General features: G+C 43.1%; 2 protein-coding genes across 14 annotated transcripts in view; one reads left to right on the forward strand and one right to left on the reverse strand.

The window, feature by feature from the left end:
- Positions 1–112: 112 nt before the first annotated feature.
- LOC138593051 (NACHT, LRR and PYD domains-containing protein 3-like) lies at positions 113–8,841 on the reverse strand. 3 transcript variants are annotated; one of them, XM_069663883.1, is made up of 10 exons: positions 8,632–8,841; positions 7,050–7,191; positions 6,706–6,846; positions 6,577–6,633; positions 4,696–6,481; positions 4,190–4,351; positions 3,917–4,090; positions 3,647–3,814; positions 2,296–2,342; positions 113–2,207 (listed from the first exon to the last, which is right to left on the reverse strand). In XM_069663883.1, exons 2-10 carry the CDS (start codon positions 7,099–7,101, stop codon positions 1,687–1,689), a joined length of 3,108 nt encoding a protein of 1,035 aa, XP_069519984.1. In that variant the 5' UTR covers positions 7,102–7,191; positions 8,632–8,841; the 3' UTR covers positions 113–1,686. The 3 variants fall into 3 exon arrangements, with proteins under 3 accessions (XP_069519984.1, XP_069519983.1, XP_069519982.1); XM_069663882.1 differs by having other exon boundaries at positions 7,294–8,841; XM_069663881.1 differs by having other exon boundaries at positions 7,050–8,841.
- Positions 8,842–17,675: 8,834 nt separating this feature from the next.
- The window catches only part of LOC138593100 (calcium/calmodulin-dependent protein kinase type II subunit gamma-like), a 44,195-nt gene continuing 43,162 nt past the window's right edge, over positions 17,676–18,708 (forward strand). For all 11 annotated transcript variants that reach the window (XM_069663942.1, XM_069663937.1, XM_069663940.1 and 8 more), the window contains exon 1: positions 17,676–17,870. In XM_069663942.1, coding sequence (XP_069520043.1) covers positions 17,806–17,870 — 65 coding nt within the window. In that variant the 5' untranslated portion in view covers positions 17,676–17,805. The remainder of the gene's footprint in view (positions 17,871–18,708) is intronic.

Below are 18,708 nucleotides of genomic sequence, written 5' to 3' on the forward strand. Positions count from 1 at the left end.
ACACAATGAAAAACTTCATTACAAATAAACAAATGTAAAGTATGAAATGTGAAATAACTTACATGTGTGGCACCTTTTGTTTTTTACATAAAGTGCAGCTCTCTTTGTTCTATAAAAAAAGTTTATTTAAACAGCACTGTACAAAATACAAGTAAAAGAAAACATTTTTAGAGGAAGTAAAAGACGTTCTTAAGAAAAGTACAAGTCAGCCTGGACTTTTTCACTTTAACTTCTCTACAGAAGTACTTCAAATTTCCCAGATTCCTTCACACAAATATTTCTAATTGCTTAAAGGGGCCGTTTCTTTAAAACGGATGTTCTCATCTTCTGCATGAGTGTCACATTTTTGGGTGTTTGTTGTTCACAGTGAAAAAGTGAAAACTGCATTATTCCGTGTTTTTCAGGAATCGCATTTTTAAAAAGGTCGCCTCTGAAATGGGCCGTTAAGAACAGCTGCAGGTTTCTACATAGAACATTGCTCTCGCTGAAATCGACCAGTCGTCACTCACTGCCATTCACCTTCAGGCTGCCTTCTTGCATGAGCTTGTAGTCAAGTCGTTGTCAAGATTTCAGCTTACCATTCCGATACCTCCTCGTACATTGAACTGTGCGTTCACACCGTTACTCGTGCGAGTTTGACCGCTGGATCAAAATTTGCGTTTAAATAACAGGTGAATATTCGCCCTTCACTTCCTTAATGGAGGAGAGGAAGTGAGGCTTATCTCCATGGTTACCAACGGCGTCAGGAGACTCTATGTTGATAAGCTTTCGCTACACCACATGACGCGAATTCGCCAAGGAAGTTCTACTTTTTTCCGCCTGACGCAAATTCACGTCTACTCGCGTCATTGCATTGACTTTGTATGGAATCTCGCTGCAGATTTCCGTCTATTCGCATTCGGTGTGAACGCAGAATAAGGCCGAATAACTGATCCTGGAGCAGCCATGTTTTCTACAACTTTGGGGGAGGGGCTACGCGGTCACTCCAAATACTGTCAGCCAATCGTGGCTAAGGTCTGACCTTTGAATGGCAAAAACGGCTTGTTCGTTTCAGGAGGAAGGAGAGGCTCAGAAAAATAAAGAATTAAAATATGTATACAGTTTTTAAAACAAAACAGCCTTTACCAACATGATTCAAAAACACATTCGAATAATAGAAAATTGACTGCATAGCTAAAGTATGTGCCCTTTAAAGAATGGACGTACCTTAGATTATCAGATTTTTATGACTCTCAAGCAACAGTCTTGGCAAATAAACCCCAAACTATTATTAATTACAAAAAGGTTTTTTGTTATCTAAGAGAAACCAGCATTTAACGGAAGTTATTATTATAACATAGGTTCAGGAACAGAACCACGCCTCCCTTGCTACCTCCATCACCTGTGTCTCGTTAGCTCTCACACCTGTACCTCCCACCTGCAATTGTCTTTGCGTACACATATAAGCCTGTCTAACCCCTTCTCCTCTGTTTGTCTCAGTTCTCAGAACCCTCCCTCCCAACCGCATTCCTCTCTTCTCTCCTATATCGACACAGGAACCACGGGGGGATGCTGAATCAGAAAGCACATTCCAATAAACTTTAAAGAGCAATGCAACAGTAAAATACTACATTATGTTACATGTCCTCATTGTTTAGTCAGACACTGAGGGGAAACATGAAAATGCTCACTTTGTCTGGGTAACATTTAGCACAAGAACACTACTGAGTCCACCCAGCCGAGCCAAAACCCCGGGTAGACGGGCTCTGTGAAGGTGGTGTGGAAGGTGTGGAGGAGGGTCATTGCACCGCAGGCGATCCTATAGAAGGACAGTCTCCCCGAGGACCAGTCAAGGTAGACTCCTACTTTATTGGAGTTGGATTGGATGTTCACAGCTGTGCCCACGGCGTTGTGCCAGGCCTTGTACCCATCTTTGGTGCAGTAAAGCCCCCAGGAGGAGTCGTTTCTGCCTAACCAGCTGTCGTTCTCCTCTCCCTTCCTGCACATCCTCCTGTAGGCCACTCCAATAAAAGCCCTCCCACACCATTCAGTCTCCCAGTAGAAGCGCCCAGTCAGTCCCTCTGTGCACAGCACCTGTGTCCAGAAGTCAAACCTTTCTGGGTGATCGGGATATTTTTGCCTGGTCCAGCGCGTCGCTTTCCTGTTTTCCTTCTCCAGAAAAATGTCTGTGTGCGCTGTGTTTGGGTCCAGGGTGAGCTTTTTGGTATCTGTTAACACGGATCAAGAATGTCAGTCATTATTATACACTGCTTAATGTTGTCTCATGAAGGAGGCAGAAAAGTGCTGGTTACTCACATTTCTTTGGACCTGGCTGAATCCTGGATTCATCACACTCCTCCACGCTAAAAGAAATAATGTGGTAATGTGAAGCAATTTACAGATATTAATCACTTTGTGTTTGCAGATAACCAGATTGCAACCTTTTCCTTCTTTCACAAAAGCCAAAAGCCTTTGGCCAAAAATGTTAAATATTTAGTTCTCCAACGGTATCAAAATCAATGGTGTGCAACACATGGGAGGCATTTCTTAGCTTCCATTAGCTTGCTCACTAACACAGATACATTTTTAGCTAGCTAATGTAGAAAACTCTCCTGGGACTGATCTACTTGGTTAGTTTCCTTTAAAAAATAATTTGTTGCTTCAAGATATAATCTCCAAGATTTTCATTTAAATAAATGTCTGTTAAGTCTCTATCTATCGCTGAATGAGGTAACACAATGGTGATTGAGCCGATGGCCCGCTGATGAAAGCCTTTGCATTTGCAGTATTACAGACTGGCTGTCTGTGGCGACTTGCGCAGAAAAAATCACAAGCGGCGCCCAGTTAGTGACGCGTTTTCTATCACTCAGCAGTGGTTGGTCTGCCAGAGAGGGTAGGCGGAGCTAAGCGGCTGCTTTTCCGCTCTCTGCAAGTGCAGTAATCTACTGTGGCTGAACAAACAAAGAAAAGGTCGATGACTACAGATAGAACTTCAAAAATAAGTGAAAAACCAAAGAAGAGGAAACAAACTCGACGCTCAGATGAAGCAAACAGTCTAAAAAGGAAAGCGACCGTCAGCGAAGAAAAGCAAGAGTTACAACCGTATCAAAGGGAGCCAGCCGTAAACGTCTGGTTAAATTGGGAAGTGTACTGATTATCACCAATGGGGCCGCCAGAGAGGACGCAACTGAAATCTTCGAGATAATATCTTTAACGTTACAAAGCAACCAACACCAGATCCAGGCAGTGTTGCCAACCTACAGCTGACTGGTTAGCTGTAGCTTACTTGCTTGCAAGTTTGCCAAATTACCTTGCCAGCTAACGTTATTCAAAATGCTTCTTGTGTACAAGTGTTGATTTTAGCTGTCAATAAATGATGTCAATCACGTTCAATCTCACGTATGACGCATTACTGTTTTGGCCGATGCCCAGGATGTTCACAGAATGCGGGTGAACAACAGGATGCTGACTGCAGATCACTTAAGTATACAGTGATATATGGAGTGAATTAAGAAGATTAGGTTTGTCCAAGAAAAACTTAAGACTGGTGACCTCATGTATGTCTTTGGTATGTCTATATCGCAATATCCTTATCAGCGGACATTCCTCAATAGCCAATTTCTGATGGTTGATTCAACATTTGAGCTCCAGCCGACCCCACCCCTACCTGAGTTTCTGCAGGCTGCATTGTGGGTCGCCTTCCAGAGCAGTCAGCAGCTCCAGGCCTGAGTTTCCTGGGTGGTTGTAGCTCAGGTCGAGCTCTCTAAGACGGGATGAGTTCAAAGCGGAGGCCAGGAAAGTGCAGCCTTCTTCTGTCACTCTGCACAGGGCCAAACTTTAAAACAAACAACAGCGAGTACTTACTTTGCATGTTTGGCTCTGCACTGTATTCTGCTAAATAATTAACCTGGCATGGAATTTCACTCAGGGTGCTCACATTAGTATTTCCAGTTTGCAGTGAGGACTCCCCAGATCACTAGAGAGCTTTTGGACTCCTATATCCAGAAGGTCATTGTCAGAGAGGTCCAACACTTTCAGCTGGCAGGAAGCTGAGCTGATAACTGAGCCCAGGGCATCTGTGCTTTGCTCTTTTAGGTTGCAGCTCCGCAGTCTAAACAAACAATAAACACAATACAGAAATGGTCGCTAAGAACATTTTTTTACTTGAGGGGAGAAAAAAAAGACACAAAGAAACTTGCTGGGTTGTGACCTGAGTGTCTCCAGTTTGCTGTCCTTGAGTCCTTTAGAGAGCAGTATTAGTCCATCATCTGTGAGGTTGTTGTTGCCCAGGTCCAACTCTCTGATTTTAGATGAGCTGATGGCGTTCCCCAGTATTTCACAGCAGGTTGTGGTGAGGTTACATGCATTCAGACTGCAGTAAAAAGCAAGCATGAGAAGGTAAATAAGTCATAAAGAAATGACAATGTTGAGATGAGACATACTGCAAGCACCCACTACGGTCTCATGCACTCTCTTTTGCCTTTGTTTGTCTCCACGCACTCCTTCACCAGCTAGTCTGGACAGGAAGTGCAGAGTTTCTGCGTAAGACAACTGCATGCTATGCTATAAGAGCAGTAAGAGTGTGAACCTAAACGGTACAATTGCAGGCAGTAAACCCAAAACATTGCTCTTAACCTTTAACCTTTACATTGTCCCAGAAAAATACAACTCTGAAAGGGTGTGTGGTCTAAAGAACAACTTCCGGAAAGCACTTACTTTGCTACTTCGGCTGTTTTCACGACAGGAAGTAGCCTCAAGAGACCTTCTTCTGTCCTGGCGTAGTTGCTCAGTTCAAACACACTCAGCTCTTCTTCTGACGTCAGTAAGACGAACACCAGAGTGGCCCACTGGGCAGGTGAAAGTTTGGCTTTGTTGAGACTGCCGGAGTTGAGGAAGCTCTGAATCTCCTCCACAAGAGAGTGGTCGTTCAGCTCGTTCAGACAGTGAAAGAGGTTGAGGCATCTGTCTAGGGATGGATTCGCCTTGATCCTATCTTTTATGTGTTTAAGGATCTCAGGTCTTGTCCTTTGGTTGGTTTTGTTGCTGGTCATTAGATGTTTCAGCAGAGTCTGATTTGTTTCCAGAGACAGGCCCAGAAGGAAGCGCAGAAAAATGTCAAAATGTCCATGTTCGCATTGCAAAGCCTTTTCGACTGCAGCTTTATAGAGCATAAGCTCAGAAGAATCTCTTGACAGGAATAGCCTGGAAACGGACGACTTCTTCACCAAGACGTTGATTTTGTCGTTTTTGAACGTGAGGTAGACGTACAGTGCCGCAAAGAATTCCTGGACACTCAGGTGCACAAAGCAGAACATCTTCTCTTGGCACAGTGTCAGCTCCTCGTTGAAGATCTGGGTGTAGACTCCAGAGAACATAGATGCCTGCGTGACTTTGATACCATTCAGGATGAGGTCGTTCTCGTAGAAGATCAAGTGGCCCTTCTCGAGCTCTTTGAAGGCCAGTTTACCCAGTGACATCAGGTTAGTTCTCACACAGTCTGTGTTTGACTCTTTCCTTCCATGCAGCCTCTTCTTCATGTTGTCCATGTACAAGTACAAGAAGTGTATGTACATTTGAGTCAGAGTCTTTGGCGTGTCTTTACTGTCGGCCGTTGCCAACTTCTTCTCAAGAACACTCGCGGCCATCCAACAGAAGACTGGTATGTGGCACATGATGTGAAGGCTCCTGTAGGATTTCACATGTGCGATAACCCTGTCTGCTAAGCACTTGTCGCTAATTTTTCTCCTGAAGTACTCGTCTTTCTGGGGGTTGTTGAACCCTCTCACCTCGGTCACCAGATCAATGTGCTCTAGAGGGATTTGATTGGAGGCTACCGGGCGAGATGTTATCCAGACAAGAGCCGAAGGTAGAAGCCTTCTCCTGATGATGTTGGTCAGAAGCACTGCAATCGTGGTTGGCTGTGTCACATCAGCAAGTATTTCACATTTGTTGAAGTCCAAAGATAGGCGACTCTCGTCCAGACCATCCAGGATGAAGAGGATTTTGTTTTCCCCAGAAGTAAAGATTCCTGTGTCTTTTGTTTCAGGGAAAAGGGCACTGAGAAGCTCCACAAGACTGCGGGGTTTCTTCCTCATCAAATTCAGCTCTCGGAAAGAGAGAGGAAACACAAAGTCCAGGTTGGTGTTTTCTCTCTCCTCAGCCCAGTCAAGAGTGAATTTATGGACTGATACGGTTTTTCCGATGCCAGCGACTCCCCTTGTGATCACGGTTCTTACGGGGAGGTCTCGTCCCCGTGGAGGAACAAAGAGGTGATTGCAGTGGATTGATTTCTCCTGGGCAGCGTGCATCCTGGACACCGTCTCGATCTGTCTCACCTCATGCTCCGTATTGACTTCGCCGCTTCCTCCTTCAGTGATATAGAGCTCTGTGTAGATCTTATTGAGAGGTGTCTTGTTCCCTTCTGTTGTCATGCCCTCGGGCAAGTGACTGAACCTCATCTTCAGAGTCGCCTTGAGCTTCTGTTGACATTCTGCAATTTTATCTGAAGGAAAAATGCATTCAGAGGTTATTAAGGGTTTGAACTTTCAATATGTCATTAACTTCTAAACAAAGTAATGGGTAGTAAGAAGTACTCACTTTTGGACTGTGGAGCAGCATCGTGGTTAAATTCTTCTTTGGGCGAAATAACAGATCCTGCAAAAAACAAGAAGATCAGCAGAAGCCAAACCCCAGATTCAGTTACTTGCACTCCTCATGTATATCTACCTTGGCCTGTTGAGATGATATTGATGTTTACGTCGCGAACGCTAGAGCCAATGATGGAGGGAGCGACCACATTGCCTCCACTCTGTGCGGAGTAGCTGGGATGGAAATGGTGAACCACAGCCTGAATAGAGGGAAGTGACTCTGAGAGAAACCAGAAAACCCCATTATAAGCAGTTTGTTACAGAAGTATATTATAGTGAATCATTACCGCAGACGAAAGTCGGATCATAAGACGTCTCTAGTGCTTTTAAGCTTATTAACTTGCTAACTTTTTTTCACCTAAAGTTTATGATTACAGTTTTTTCTGCACCCTTTTCTTTCTCCTTAACCTCCAGACTCCTCACCTGTTTCATCAGCAACACTCCTTTCCTCCGTGTTTGACTCGTCAATTCCCATGTTTGTCGATTGATACTCCACATAGATGGTATTTACCCGGGTCTTGGACCTGTAAAGTTCCTTTACAGGTCCATCTTCTAGTCACAGAAACTACATTAAAAACAGACGTAATTATTTCATGTACAGAATGACAGGATGAGATACAGGCTGATATTAAGATTCAACAGTTGTAAAGTTGAAGGAAATGCTTACCTACGTCAGTAACAACTTTGGTTGCACGCTCGTTCACTCACTGAAAGTAGTCGCTTGTAAGCAGAGAAGTCTTTGATTTGCATAAATATGAGAAACTGTCTCTTGCTTCCTTCCTGTTTGATGTTGTAAAAAACAGGAAGCTGGTATTTCTTGCATTGTCTAGCAATACTCAAAGTACCCTTGAATAAACCACAACTCTTAGAACAGTTTCATTTACTACAAAGTTAACTTCTGTTTCAAATGAATCGTAACAGCATGTTTGGATCAGCTTTATTGGTACATAAAACATTGATTTTGTTCAGAAAATGATTTGAAATCACATTAAAAAAACAGTTTTTCAGAATTTATGTAATTGTTACGGCTGTGTGTTCTCCCTGTTCTGTTTGTCCCTTCGGGCTATAACAAAGGCTATAACTTGACTTTATATTGCATCAACTGCAAATACGAAAAGCTCTGCAAACAGTCAAAAGACAGAAATTTTAAGATAAACTGGTATTTATAATTAAAACATTTTAAGACTTTGCATATGGTTAAGGGTGTAGTATGTTTGTTAACTGGACATTTAAAACTATGCAGCACTGCAATATATAGTTACACAATACTGTATGATAAAATATCATGGGCAATTATTTCAATGATCAAAGTCATATATTTCCATCCATCCATCATCTACACCGCCTATCCTGTTCAGGGTCGCGGGGGCTGGATCCTATCCCAGCTGTCATTGGGCGAGAGGCGGAGTACACCCTGGACTGATCGCCAGTCAATCACAGGGCTGACACATGGAGACAGACAACCTGTCACACTCACACCTACGGGCAATTTAGAGTCACCAATTAACCTTACAAGCATGTCTTTGGACTGTGGGAGGAAGCCCGAGACCCCAGAGGGAACCAACATGCAAACTCCGCACAGAAAGGGCCCACCTTGCCCAAACCGGGGTTTGAACCAGTGGTCAGGTATTTCAAAATAAGAAAAATTATACAAGTTTACAACCAAGCCATCAGCTCTGAGGGGCTGTATTTAACACATTAGTGCATTGAGCTAAATGCTAACGTCAGCATTGGAAACATTCATAACGTTGATGCTAACATGCTAAACTAATAGCTTATGATGTTTAATTTAGCATGTTAGTATGCTTCTAAAACATTTGCTACTTTAGTGCTAACGTATATGTGGTCGTAAACCCAAGTGATGGATGACTGACAGACAGAGAGAGCCATGGAGAGGCAGTGTTGGGATCCAGAACCACAGGGGCTCTAATAGGACAGAAAACAAAAGCGCTTCACTGATGAGTTCCTGACCTGAGCGGAGATATGAGTTGGCTTCGGAGCTTACCTGTGTTTTATGATGCTTGGCGTCTTCTCCCAGTCGCGAAGGTTTCTCACATGTTTGGAGACATTTATCAGAGCTTGTGGAAGGAGCTGTGGATCGGAGTTCTGTATATGTTTGCCACATGTAAGCTCATAGAGTTAGTAGTCCATAAAATGATTCTCTGTATTTGTAGTGGCAAGAGAGATCCTTCAGAGCTCACCAGGAAGTCTTTATATTTCCCTCGAGTCTCTCTCCTTTTCCAGGTGTGTCAGAGTTTTTACAGCTCAAGCGTCAACATGCTGCAGCTCTGCCTGCTGAACAGATGGTGGAAGCAGAGTCCAAGTTGTGCTCTGCCAGTTTCATTGCCTCCGTGTACGGTCCATGCTTTGACTGACAAAAGACTTTAAGGTGCATAACGGTGCTGATATTTGTCATTTTGGGGGGTTATTTTGGGCTTCTATTGAAATATATTCCACAGCAGAGCTAGAAATAAACGTCAGATACATTTTTTAATACATTTGTGTTGATGTGGTCTCATGTCTGTCACATTCTGCATATTAGAAAGGGACCATATTAGTACCTTGTATAGTTTAGTGTCACTTTATCACAAAGGCAGCCTTTTAAAGAAAACAGGCCTTGAGGTTTCACATAGTAAATTTAAACTGTGTGGTCGGATCAGGAAGTGATGCTTTCTGCAATCTGAAGCACAGAATATTAAATATATTGTGGAAATTGTTGATGTAGCTGCACAAAGTGTTTCTTAACATACATTAAGTCCATGTTTATACTACAGTGTATGTATAGATATGCTGTCTGTAGACTGAAAGGCTTCTCTGTTACCACAGGAAGCGAACCTGCTGTCTCGGCCTTCGGTGGTGTGAACAGTGAAGCTTGACTGAAAGTTCACTCGTCTCTCAGAGTTTCTGAGAGGTGAACCTGAATACAAATACAACTGAGAACAAATGGCGATAAAAGCCACTGCAGTAGAACGTATCAGAGGTGATAACTGCAGTAACATAGCGACATATACATTAAAGACCATCCAAGTTATTCAAAGTAATAATAGATATCGCCTCATTAATATATTTTGTCACTCTCTTTGGTCTGTCCAACGTCGTCACAATCATTAAGCCATTTCCTTCTTACTTCCTCTTGCAGATGCTTCTTCTTTACAAAGACAAAGTTGCTTCATTTTCACTGGTGACCACTGTTGATGTGCAGGGCTGCACTTGACTGACCTCTAGTGGAGAGAGACGTGAAATGCAGAAAACGTGTTGGATGCTTTATTGTCTGATCTTGAGGCCCTGACTTATAACGGCGGCCCTAAAGAAGCTTTAAAGCCCATCGTTATTTCAGATATTGAGCTTTTATAGCTCATGTTCCTAAATTACAATCATTTGTGATTCATCGCTGAATACCCGGGGGCCCATGTTGTTCACAAGCATAGAAGTCCTGCACAAAAAAAGAGGGTTGAGCAGAGTTTCTCTTTCATGTGTGAGTAATGAGATAAATGCATTTCCTTTCTCACAACAACTTCTGAAACTTTTTTGTCAGCTTTGATACCTGCACTTTTTTTTCACGCTTTCTGTGCTTATTTGCTTTGCAGTCTTCTTCCTGTGTGCTTGTGCTGACACATGAATGTTGCCTATGTGCGTACACAAAAACTAAAGACACAGGGTGGGGGTCCATCAGCCTACTTAGCCTCTAGGCCCTTTAGTGGGATATTCTGCTGATGGTTGATGATGTTACTGCCCAAGTTTATAGGAACTGTAAGCCGATTTTGGATCCAAGTTAGGAATAAAGTATGAAAAAGGCCCATCTCTTGGGTGCAACTTGGCACAGTGTGTGATATTCCTCCAGCACCAGCATCATAGTTTGATGTAGTTGGTGGCCATGAAGAAATACAGGCTTTACCAGCTTTTCAGTCTCCGCCTTTGCTTGTGCTGCAAACAAGCTACCAAGCTACCTACAAACAGCCAACATTTCATCCCAAAATATGAGTGCAGAGGATTTTATTGACAAGCATATATTTTAAAGCCATATAGCTCGCATGTAGTGTAGCCTAGTGCATGCAATTGAACTCAGCTTTCTCTTTCAATAGCATGCACTTTGGAATTGTTTGCTTCATGCATTGCATCATTCTCCATCAACACTGAAGATTTCATGTAAATAAATGTCTGTTAAGTCTCTATCTATTGCTGAATGAGGTACCACAATGGTGATTGAGCCTATGGCCCACTGATGAAAGCCTTTGCATTTGCAGTATTACAGACTGGGTGTCTGTGGCGACATTCATGGAAAATAATCACAAGCGGCACCCAGTTAGTGACGCGTTTTCCATCAGCCAGCAGTGGTTGGTCTGCCAGAGAGGGTAGGCGGAGCTAAGCGGCTGCTTTTCCGCTCTCTGCAGTAATCTACTACGACCGAACAAAGAAAGAAAAGATCGATGACTACAGATTCAACTTCAACAATAAGTGAAAATCCAAAGAAAAAGAAACAAATTTTACGCTCAGATGAAGGAAACAGTCTAAAAAGGAAAGCGACCGTCAGCGAGGAAAATCAAGAGTTACAACCGGAGCCAACCATGGACGTCACACATGCAACACTGTCTGGATATCTGGGAAGTGTGCCCCCGCAATTACCATTTATCGCCACAGGTGCCACCAAAGAGAACGAAACTGAGATCTTTGAGATTACAACTTTAACAAAAAATACAGAGAACATTACATTAACAGGAAAGATTCCCATTTTACAAGTCTGTCATTAAACAATACTCACATAATCAAATGCACCAAGGAAACTTTACTATCTGCTATCGTACATATACTGTATTCCGTTTGTCTGAGGTAAATAGGAGGCCTTCACACTTCAGGTAAGCAGAAGTTGTTGCAAGAAATTCCCTCTTAAGCCGATATGAGGGATATTAGCACTAATTGGGAAGGTTGGTCCTAAAAGACAGAATGAGGACTGGACCCACCCTTAATGGTCAGTATGAGCAGTCAGTTTCAATATGCTTTACCTATGGGAACAGGACTACTGTGAAAAAAGTAAGTATAGTTAGTTAGTTATATTATTTTGGCAGCATACAGATCCTTTTTAAGTAGGTCTTGATAAAGCCTACATGGAGTAATCAGAGGCATTCCAGAGCAGCCAGACCATGACAGGGAGGTATTGTTGCATCAGTGTAAGTCTCTCTGGCCTGACTGAGTAAAACATAAAAGTATAAAAGAGCAGACTCCCAACTTTGAATGACTAAACTCTGTAATCATCAAGAACGGGAGCAGAGAACATGTCACCTCTGATTTCTGCTGTGATGTTCAAAAATGTACCATTATTTATTTATCCTGGCTGAGCTGACTGAGCACACTGGCCTTTCATCAGCGACACCCCGCTTTTCACCCACTCAGCCACACACACTGACAGCCCGGGCGCTGTCCTACACGACCACGACAGTCGACTCGAGCAGTTGGAGGTCGGGTCAGTGTAGCTTATCGCTGCGGGCCATCAAGACGGCGGTATCTGTTGAAGGAGGAAGGAGCGTTACTCATTCACTTCCTCCAGTCAGATTATTTCTCCAAAGAAAGCGGCGGAGGAGCAGGAGTGTCATGACTCAGCTCTTGGCCCCGTTCACTCTCTGGGTTGCGATGATGTAACAGATGGCATGTTCACCCTCATTAGTCACAACAAAGGAAAAGTCATGCCTAAATGTATTGCAGCTACTGCAGCCCTGTTTGCACAATTAGTCTATTCTGGATACAAAGAGAGCATCAGTTAGCCACGGGAGAAGGCTGCAAACACAAATGTGATATTTTGGCTCTGCAGATCATACCACAGGACTGTTTTAGCTCCAAGAGAGCATGTAAAAGTACTGCATGGGTGTACTGCTGCAAGCTTCATACAAAAAGACATATAGGTGGGCAGATTTCTCTACTGCTGATACTACTGGATTATACTGGTTTCCTCTCCTGCCTGCAGCTAGATTCAGTGAGGGGAGTTTGTGAGGACACTTAACACTGGAATAAATCCACAATAATCTGCTTTTATCCAAGATGTTGATACGTTTGTGTTGGTCAAAGGTAACATCGACAACATAACTCATCAATTTTGAGATATCTTTATAGACAACATTTGAGCCTGCAAAGCGCAAATCTGGATACCCTGCAGTGACATGATGCGCACACGATGATGATGTTTGGGGAAAGGTTTGCAGGTCTGTAATATATGTGCCTATCTAACGTAGCTATGCTAACAGATGAAGTATTTAAAGTTAGTGTCTCTGATATATCGGTGAACCTGCCATCACTTTGCATAAATCTCTGTGCCATACCCTCGATCTTCTTAGGTAAGTTCCCAGAGAAAATTATATAATGACCTTGCCTGGTACGTCTCACTATATGCAGTTGCCTGAATCTGCGATCTTAGTTAGCCCAAATCTGGTAGCCTATTCTAAGGGATAAGTTACAGAAATCATGCAGACAATATTACAAGTATCTCCCTTTATCCTCCCCAGAAACTTAAGTAAACGTGCACAAAAGATGCAACATATCTCCAATCAATAACTACTACATTTCTAAACATGACTTGAAACCAGTTTGACTAGTTATCGTGTCATCCGCATAATCAATTACCCTTTTTTCTGAGCTTATGTGGAGCCACATTGCAAGTGCATAAACATCCTCTTGCCGTTTTGTGTTTTTCTCTCTCGTCACGCTAAGCGCCGGAAGCTAAAATGCAGTTATAATGTTTTACTGCTGTGTTTAAGGTTTTAAGGATATCTGACCAATCGTTTTCATTTGAATGCTTCTTGGTTGATCAGCAACTGAAATACTCATCGAACAGTAAAACAGACCTGAGGAACATAGGGCCGTATTTCAAGTTACAACATCATATTTGATAACCTTTTAGCTACATTTCAGACAAAAGCTAATATTAGCAATTAGCCAATTACTAGCTATTATTACTGTTAGTTAGGAAGTGGTAAAAGCTAACAATACCATTTTGTAGTGTTAAACAATACAATAGAAAAGGCTAGCCAACATAAACCTCTTTCCCACCAAAATTACCGTGTTTCTGCTGCGGTACCGTCTGACGTCACAAACACTCCAGAGACAGGGTTAGTAAACAGTGAAGCTGTTACGGTGGTTAGGACTTTATTGTATCTATTACTCATTCAGTCTGTTTGTCAAACTCGGCGCAGTCAAATGTGGAACAATGTTCGAGCGCTGCTCGGACGGAGACGGGCAGAATTTGGTAGGACTCCAAGGCAGAAGGTGGCGGTAATGCACCTCAAAAACAAGGAGAAGAAGGAGAGTGTCATCAACCACGGAACATTGTTTATGTTGTTTTTCCAGCGTAGAAAAGAGTGCGAATTGCATGATTCCAAAACCATACAGACCTTCGCACTATGCCTACTATTATTCATATTTTGAAGAAAATTTCAAGAACGACCCTCTCACCTACATTCCTACGGTATCAGCCCTGGCTGTGCAGTTCAGAGGGGGAAACTGGCGGTGCTGCGCGCATACGCAGATTACGGAGGAGACATTATAAAAAGCAGTCCACTTCCGTGGTTTTGGTACAGTTAGCTTACATCTGATGCATAGCCTACCGTACCCGAGGACACATGAACTGTACTCGAGGCCACCTTTTCAAGTGAACTCGGGCACGGATCACAAAGCGAGTGTTCACACTATTCAAACGAACCAGACTTTGGGGTCAAGTGTACTCGGAAACTGTTGTTTCACGGTAGCTAATAGGTTATCAAAATTGTTCTTTTACTAGTGAATTAACTAAGTAAATTCCTGGCTCTTATACAAGGAATTTTCTATTGTATTGTCTATCACTACAAAATGGTAATATTAGCTCTCAGCCACTTCCTAGCTAACGGTAATTTTAGCTAGTAACTGGCTGAATACTAGCATTAGCTGCTGTTTAATGACAGCTAATAAGATAGCAAATATGCTTTTTTACTTATATGTCATATGGCCTGATGTCCCTCCAGATTTTTCCATTGACTTAACACTTAGTCAGATACCTTATAATAGGATAGGATTTGAGCTTCCCACTTGGAATGACATCAGAGGAAAATGGCCACCATGTGAATACATAGATAGCGGCCATCTTCATGTACGTCTTCGGTTGCAAAAATCAAGAGGGTGGTTGTTCTCAAGTTAAATTCAAAATCAGATGTGTAAGACCTAAAATGACTGAGTCTAAAAATATGTATGTAAGTGCACAGAGGAGAACGGTTGCTCAAGAGGAAAATGACACGTCTGGCTGTAATAATACTACAATAAACATAATAATACTACAATATGGAAAATCACACAAAGACTTTCTTTCTTTCCTTTACTGAGTGCCGATTTCAGCTGAAACCATCCTACTTTCTCTTTTCTCGGCCTCCCGTGCTCTCACTCCTCTTCCCTCCTCTGCTCCTCTGTCTCTCATCAAGCGGGCAAGGCGTAGTGTGTGGTTGGTGTGAGATAACAAAGGCTGAGGAGTTCACCATTATATAACTTCTGTGGAGGCTGAGGAGGTGGAGGAAGAGGAGGAGAGGCAGCAGGGTTAGCACGTAGGAAAAGGAGGGCAGGAGAGGGCTAGTAGCCTACGTTGCAGTGCTCATTTGTCTTCCACATAACACGCACACACATACACACACATGCTGGCCTCCTTTTTCTTGCTCTCCATCACGGATTCAGCAGGCTGCACTTGCAGATATGGCCTCATAATATTTGAACTTTTCAGTGTTCCAGCTTTGTGTTCCCACGCTGACAACCACACATAAAGATTTTCAAGCAATAGCACCATTTTTTCTCTCACTGTGCGAGCCAAAATGCTGAGCAGGCACACACGCATGCAATAACGCACACACTCACGGGGCCTCTAACTCTCAAGCTCTATGGCTCCCTCCAGCCCCACCCGCCTGTCCTCTGATGGCCTCCCACTCATGCCACATTAAACATTTAGTGAGGCACTCTGGATCTGTGTGACACCATCTTTTAGCGCCGCCAAGCTAACAGCCCTCACACTGTGGAAAAACATAGGTGCATGCTCGTTGGTGGAAACCCGATACAGCAGTCACTCTATTCCCTCTACTCATCCCTCGCTCTCTTATGCACAAACATGCGCAAGCTCTCGGACGCAAAAGGCAAAATCAGTGGGTCAGAGAGGCCTTCCGTGTTCAGAGCAAGACTTGCATTAATCATTATTGAATTCCTTGGGTGTGTGTCTGTATGTGCATGTAGAAATGTGATGTATTTGTCAGAGTTTGCATCTCTGCTGCAGTGTGGTGAGACCCAAGCAGGCTTGGGTGTATCCAAACCAGTGCAGTAAAACGCTGCTGCCGTGTGGTGTTCCCTGCAATGTTTTGGATGTATGAGAAAAGACAGCAGCTGGATGTTATAGCTACGTCTTCAGCCAGTTATATGCAGCATTATGGGATAGCGTGCCTTTAATCAACATGTCACCTGATTATGATCCACTATCCTTAAAAAGAAAGGTTTATGTAGTCTGAACAAAGAATTCAGCTCCATCTCTCCACATTTTCAGTGACTTCATTGAACTAGATTGTGATGTGTCGATCGCGAACGAGTCGACTTAAAGAGCCGGCTCCTTTTAGTGAATGAGTGACTCTGGCTCCCATCTGAGAGATTATTTATTTGATTGTTTCTTGCTTCAGGTAAATTTACACAAGCTGTTTAAATGACCATAATGTTTTTGTTAGATATGTTACAAAAATGTATCGCCTTGGTAATAACATTAGCAGCCGAACATGGTGAGACTTTCGTATGTTGCAGTAGCGGTGAGATCACAGTGAAAAAATGCATTACCAGAACAGAGCAAATGTTTTCTGTTTCATATTAGGCCTATACTATAAAAATGTATACGAAACATGTGTTTCTGTACAGAGTTGTGTATTTATTTCTTAACCATATTATTAAGTAGTGTCATATGGTTGTCTGACAACTAGGACCAAAAATTTACTGTATATTTCACTGTGTTCAAGATAAAGAATCTTTATAACGTTCAATACGTTACATTTCTTGCAACACATAAGACATTATTAGTAAATACACATATATATTATGGTTAATATTTTTATTTAAATGGATATTCTCATGTTTTGCATGTGTTTCACATTTTTGGGTGTTCACAGTGAAAAAGTGAAAACTGCATAATTCCGTGTTTTTCCAGAATGACATTTGTAAAAAAGTTGCCTCTGAAATGAGCCGTTCAGAACAGCTGCAGGTTTCTACGTAGAACCTTGCTTACGCTGAAGTCGACCAATCGTCATTCACCGTCATTCACCTCAGGCTGCCTTCTTGCACTAACTTGTAGTCAAGTCGTTGTCAAGATTTCAACTTACCATTCCAATACCTCCTGGTGATTCTGGCTCGTACATATAAGGCTGAATAACTGATCCTGGAGCAGCCATATTTTCTACAACTTTGGGGGAGGGTGCTTTGCGGTCACTCCAAATACTGTCAGCCAATCGTGGCTAATGTCGAACCTTTTAATGGCAAAACGGCTTGTTCGCTGCAGGAGGAAGGAGAGGCTCAGAAAAATAATTAAGTAAAAATAAGTATACAATTTTTAAAAAGAAACAAACTTTACCAAGTGATTCAGAAACACATTAGAATAATAGAAAATGTATTGCATAGCTAAAATATGTCTCCTTTAAGGTTTTCATGCAAACATAATGTAAGATTATGGTATACTGAATATTATAAGGCTTTGTATATAATTACATTGAACTATCACAATCACAGGTCAAATCATAGTTGACTGAATCATAAAATAGAGAAGTAGTAATGAAGAGCCGTTTTGGGAGCTTAAAGAGCCGACTCTTCTAGCTGGGCTGAGCCAAAAGGTTTGGCTCACTAAAAAGAGTCGTAATTCCCTTATCTAGAACTCGAGGCCTTGGTCTCATGCTGCACGAGCCTATTCTCGCGAGGATTCCTCCCCTTTACTACACACACATACATACACACCATCATCATCATCACTCCTCCTCCTCCTCCTCTCCCCAGCCCCTCCCTTTCCGTCTCTGCTCGCCTCTATCCTCTTCAGCCTTGCCTGCCTGTCAGAAAGGTACTCCAGTATTGGAGGCTAGGCTACCCTCCTCCCGGACCCCGTACGAGAGAGAGCCAGCCACCGTCGTACCCCAAGGCTCGGGCTCCCCACTCAACGGCTCCAACCATGGCAACCACCGTTACTTCCACCCGGTTTACCGACGAGTACCAGCTGTACGAGGAGCTCGGGAAGTAAGCAGCAGTCGTAACGTTACAGTGTGCATCGTGTTTGTCTTGTCGTTTTGTCCCCCACCCCCGCAACCTCGCCTCACATTATTTCTGGTTAGCCAGCTAGCAGGCGATAGCTAGCCAAAATAGCTTACAGACTTGTCATTTTCAGTGCTTGAATGATTTGTCACTATATGTTAATCTGTTGTTGCCGTGGTGCAGTCAGGCTACATAACCGTCGCTAACGGCTAACTAGCTGAGAACAGCGCACCAACGTTCGTTTACTAGCCAACCAGCTACCACGCTGATATTGATAAACTAGCTGAGTTAGCCCACGAGCGTTGCGTCTTTTAGTCGCTAATGGTGATGAGGTTGGTGCATTAACAGCTGTTAGCCCTTTCGTGTTTGCTAGCCGGTATTTTCTGGTCTGCTGCAGCCGTCAGCGGGGCCCCGAGAGACGCCGGAGACTGTAGCCCTGTGACATTTCACCGGCCCCCGGGTTTGACAGCTCCGTGCTGGCTCGATACACCAAAAGGCTGCGGTCGCTAGCTAACTAGGCCGACCACTTTTTTTTTTCTCACCCCCCCTCCCGAGCAGCTGCAGATGATTTGTGTAACCGTGTTGAGTAACGTTACGTACCCCTGGATCACTTAATGAGGAAGTTATTCTCTTGCACTGTAATGCCCAAACACCCCACACACCAGCTGGCCCGATCATCACATCATGTCATCAATAAATGCATTGTAACGCTTTAAAACGGAGCTTCAATCGTCAAGCATTGGCAGTTATTGCGGCAATTTTACTGTGCAAGAGGCAGTGACGTGTTTTCTCGGTATTTTGATGACGGCAAGAAAACCAGGCC

Source organism: Semicossyphus pulcher, unplaced genomic scaffold, assembly GCF_022749685.1.
Source record: "Semicossyphus pulcher isolate SPU_LCO1_2020_fin unplaced genomic scaffold, fSemPul1.0.p SCAF_16, whole genome shotgun sequence".
Taxonomy (NCBI): domain Eukaryota; kingdom Metazoa; phylum Chordata; class Actinopteri; order Labriformes; family Labridae; genus Semicossyphus; species Semicossyphus pulcher.

What these genes read in the sequence shown, in the direction of transcription:
- LOC138593051 (XM_069663883.1), bottom strand. Translation starts at nt 7,101, where the DNA reads ATGGGAATTGACGAGTCAAACACGGAGGAAAGGAGTGTTGCTGATGAA. An exon ending in GAGTGTTGCTGATGAAACAG is followed by an intron (nt 6,847 to 7,049) that starts GTGAGGAGTCTG and finishes GGTTTCTCTCAG; the next exon opens with AGTCACTTCCCTCTATTCAG. An exon ending in TATCATCTCAACAGGCCAAG is followed by an intron (nt 6,634 to 6,705) that starts GTAGATATACAT and finishes TGTTTTTTGCAG; the next exon opens with GATCTGTTATTTCGCCCAAA.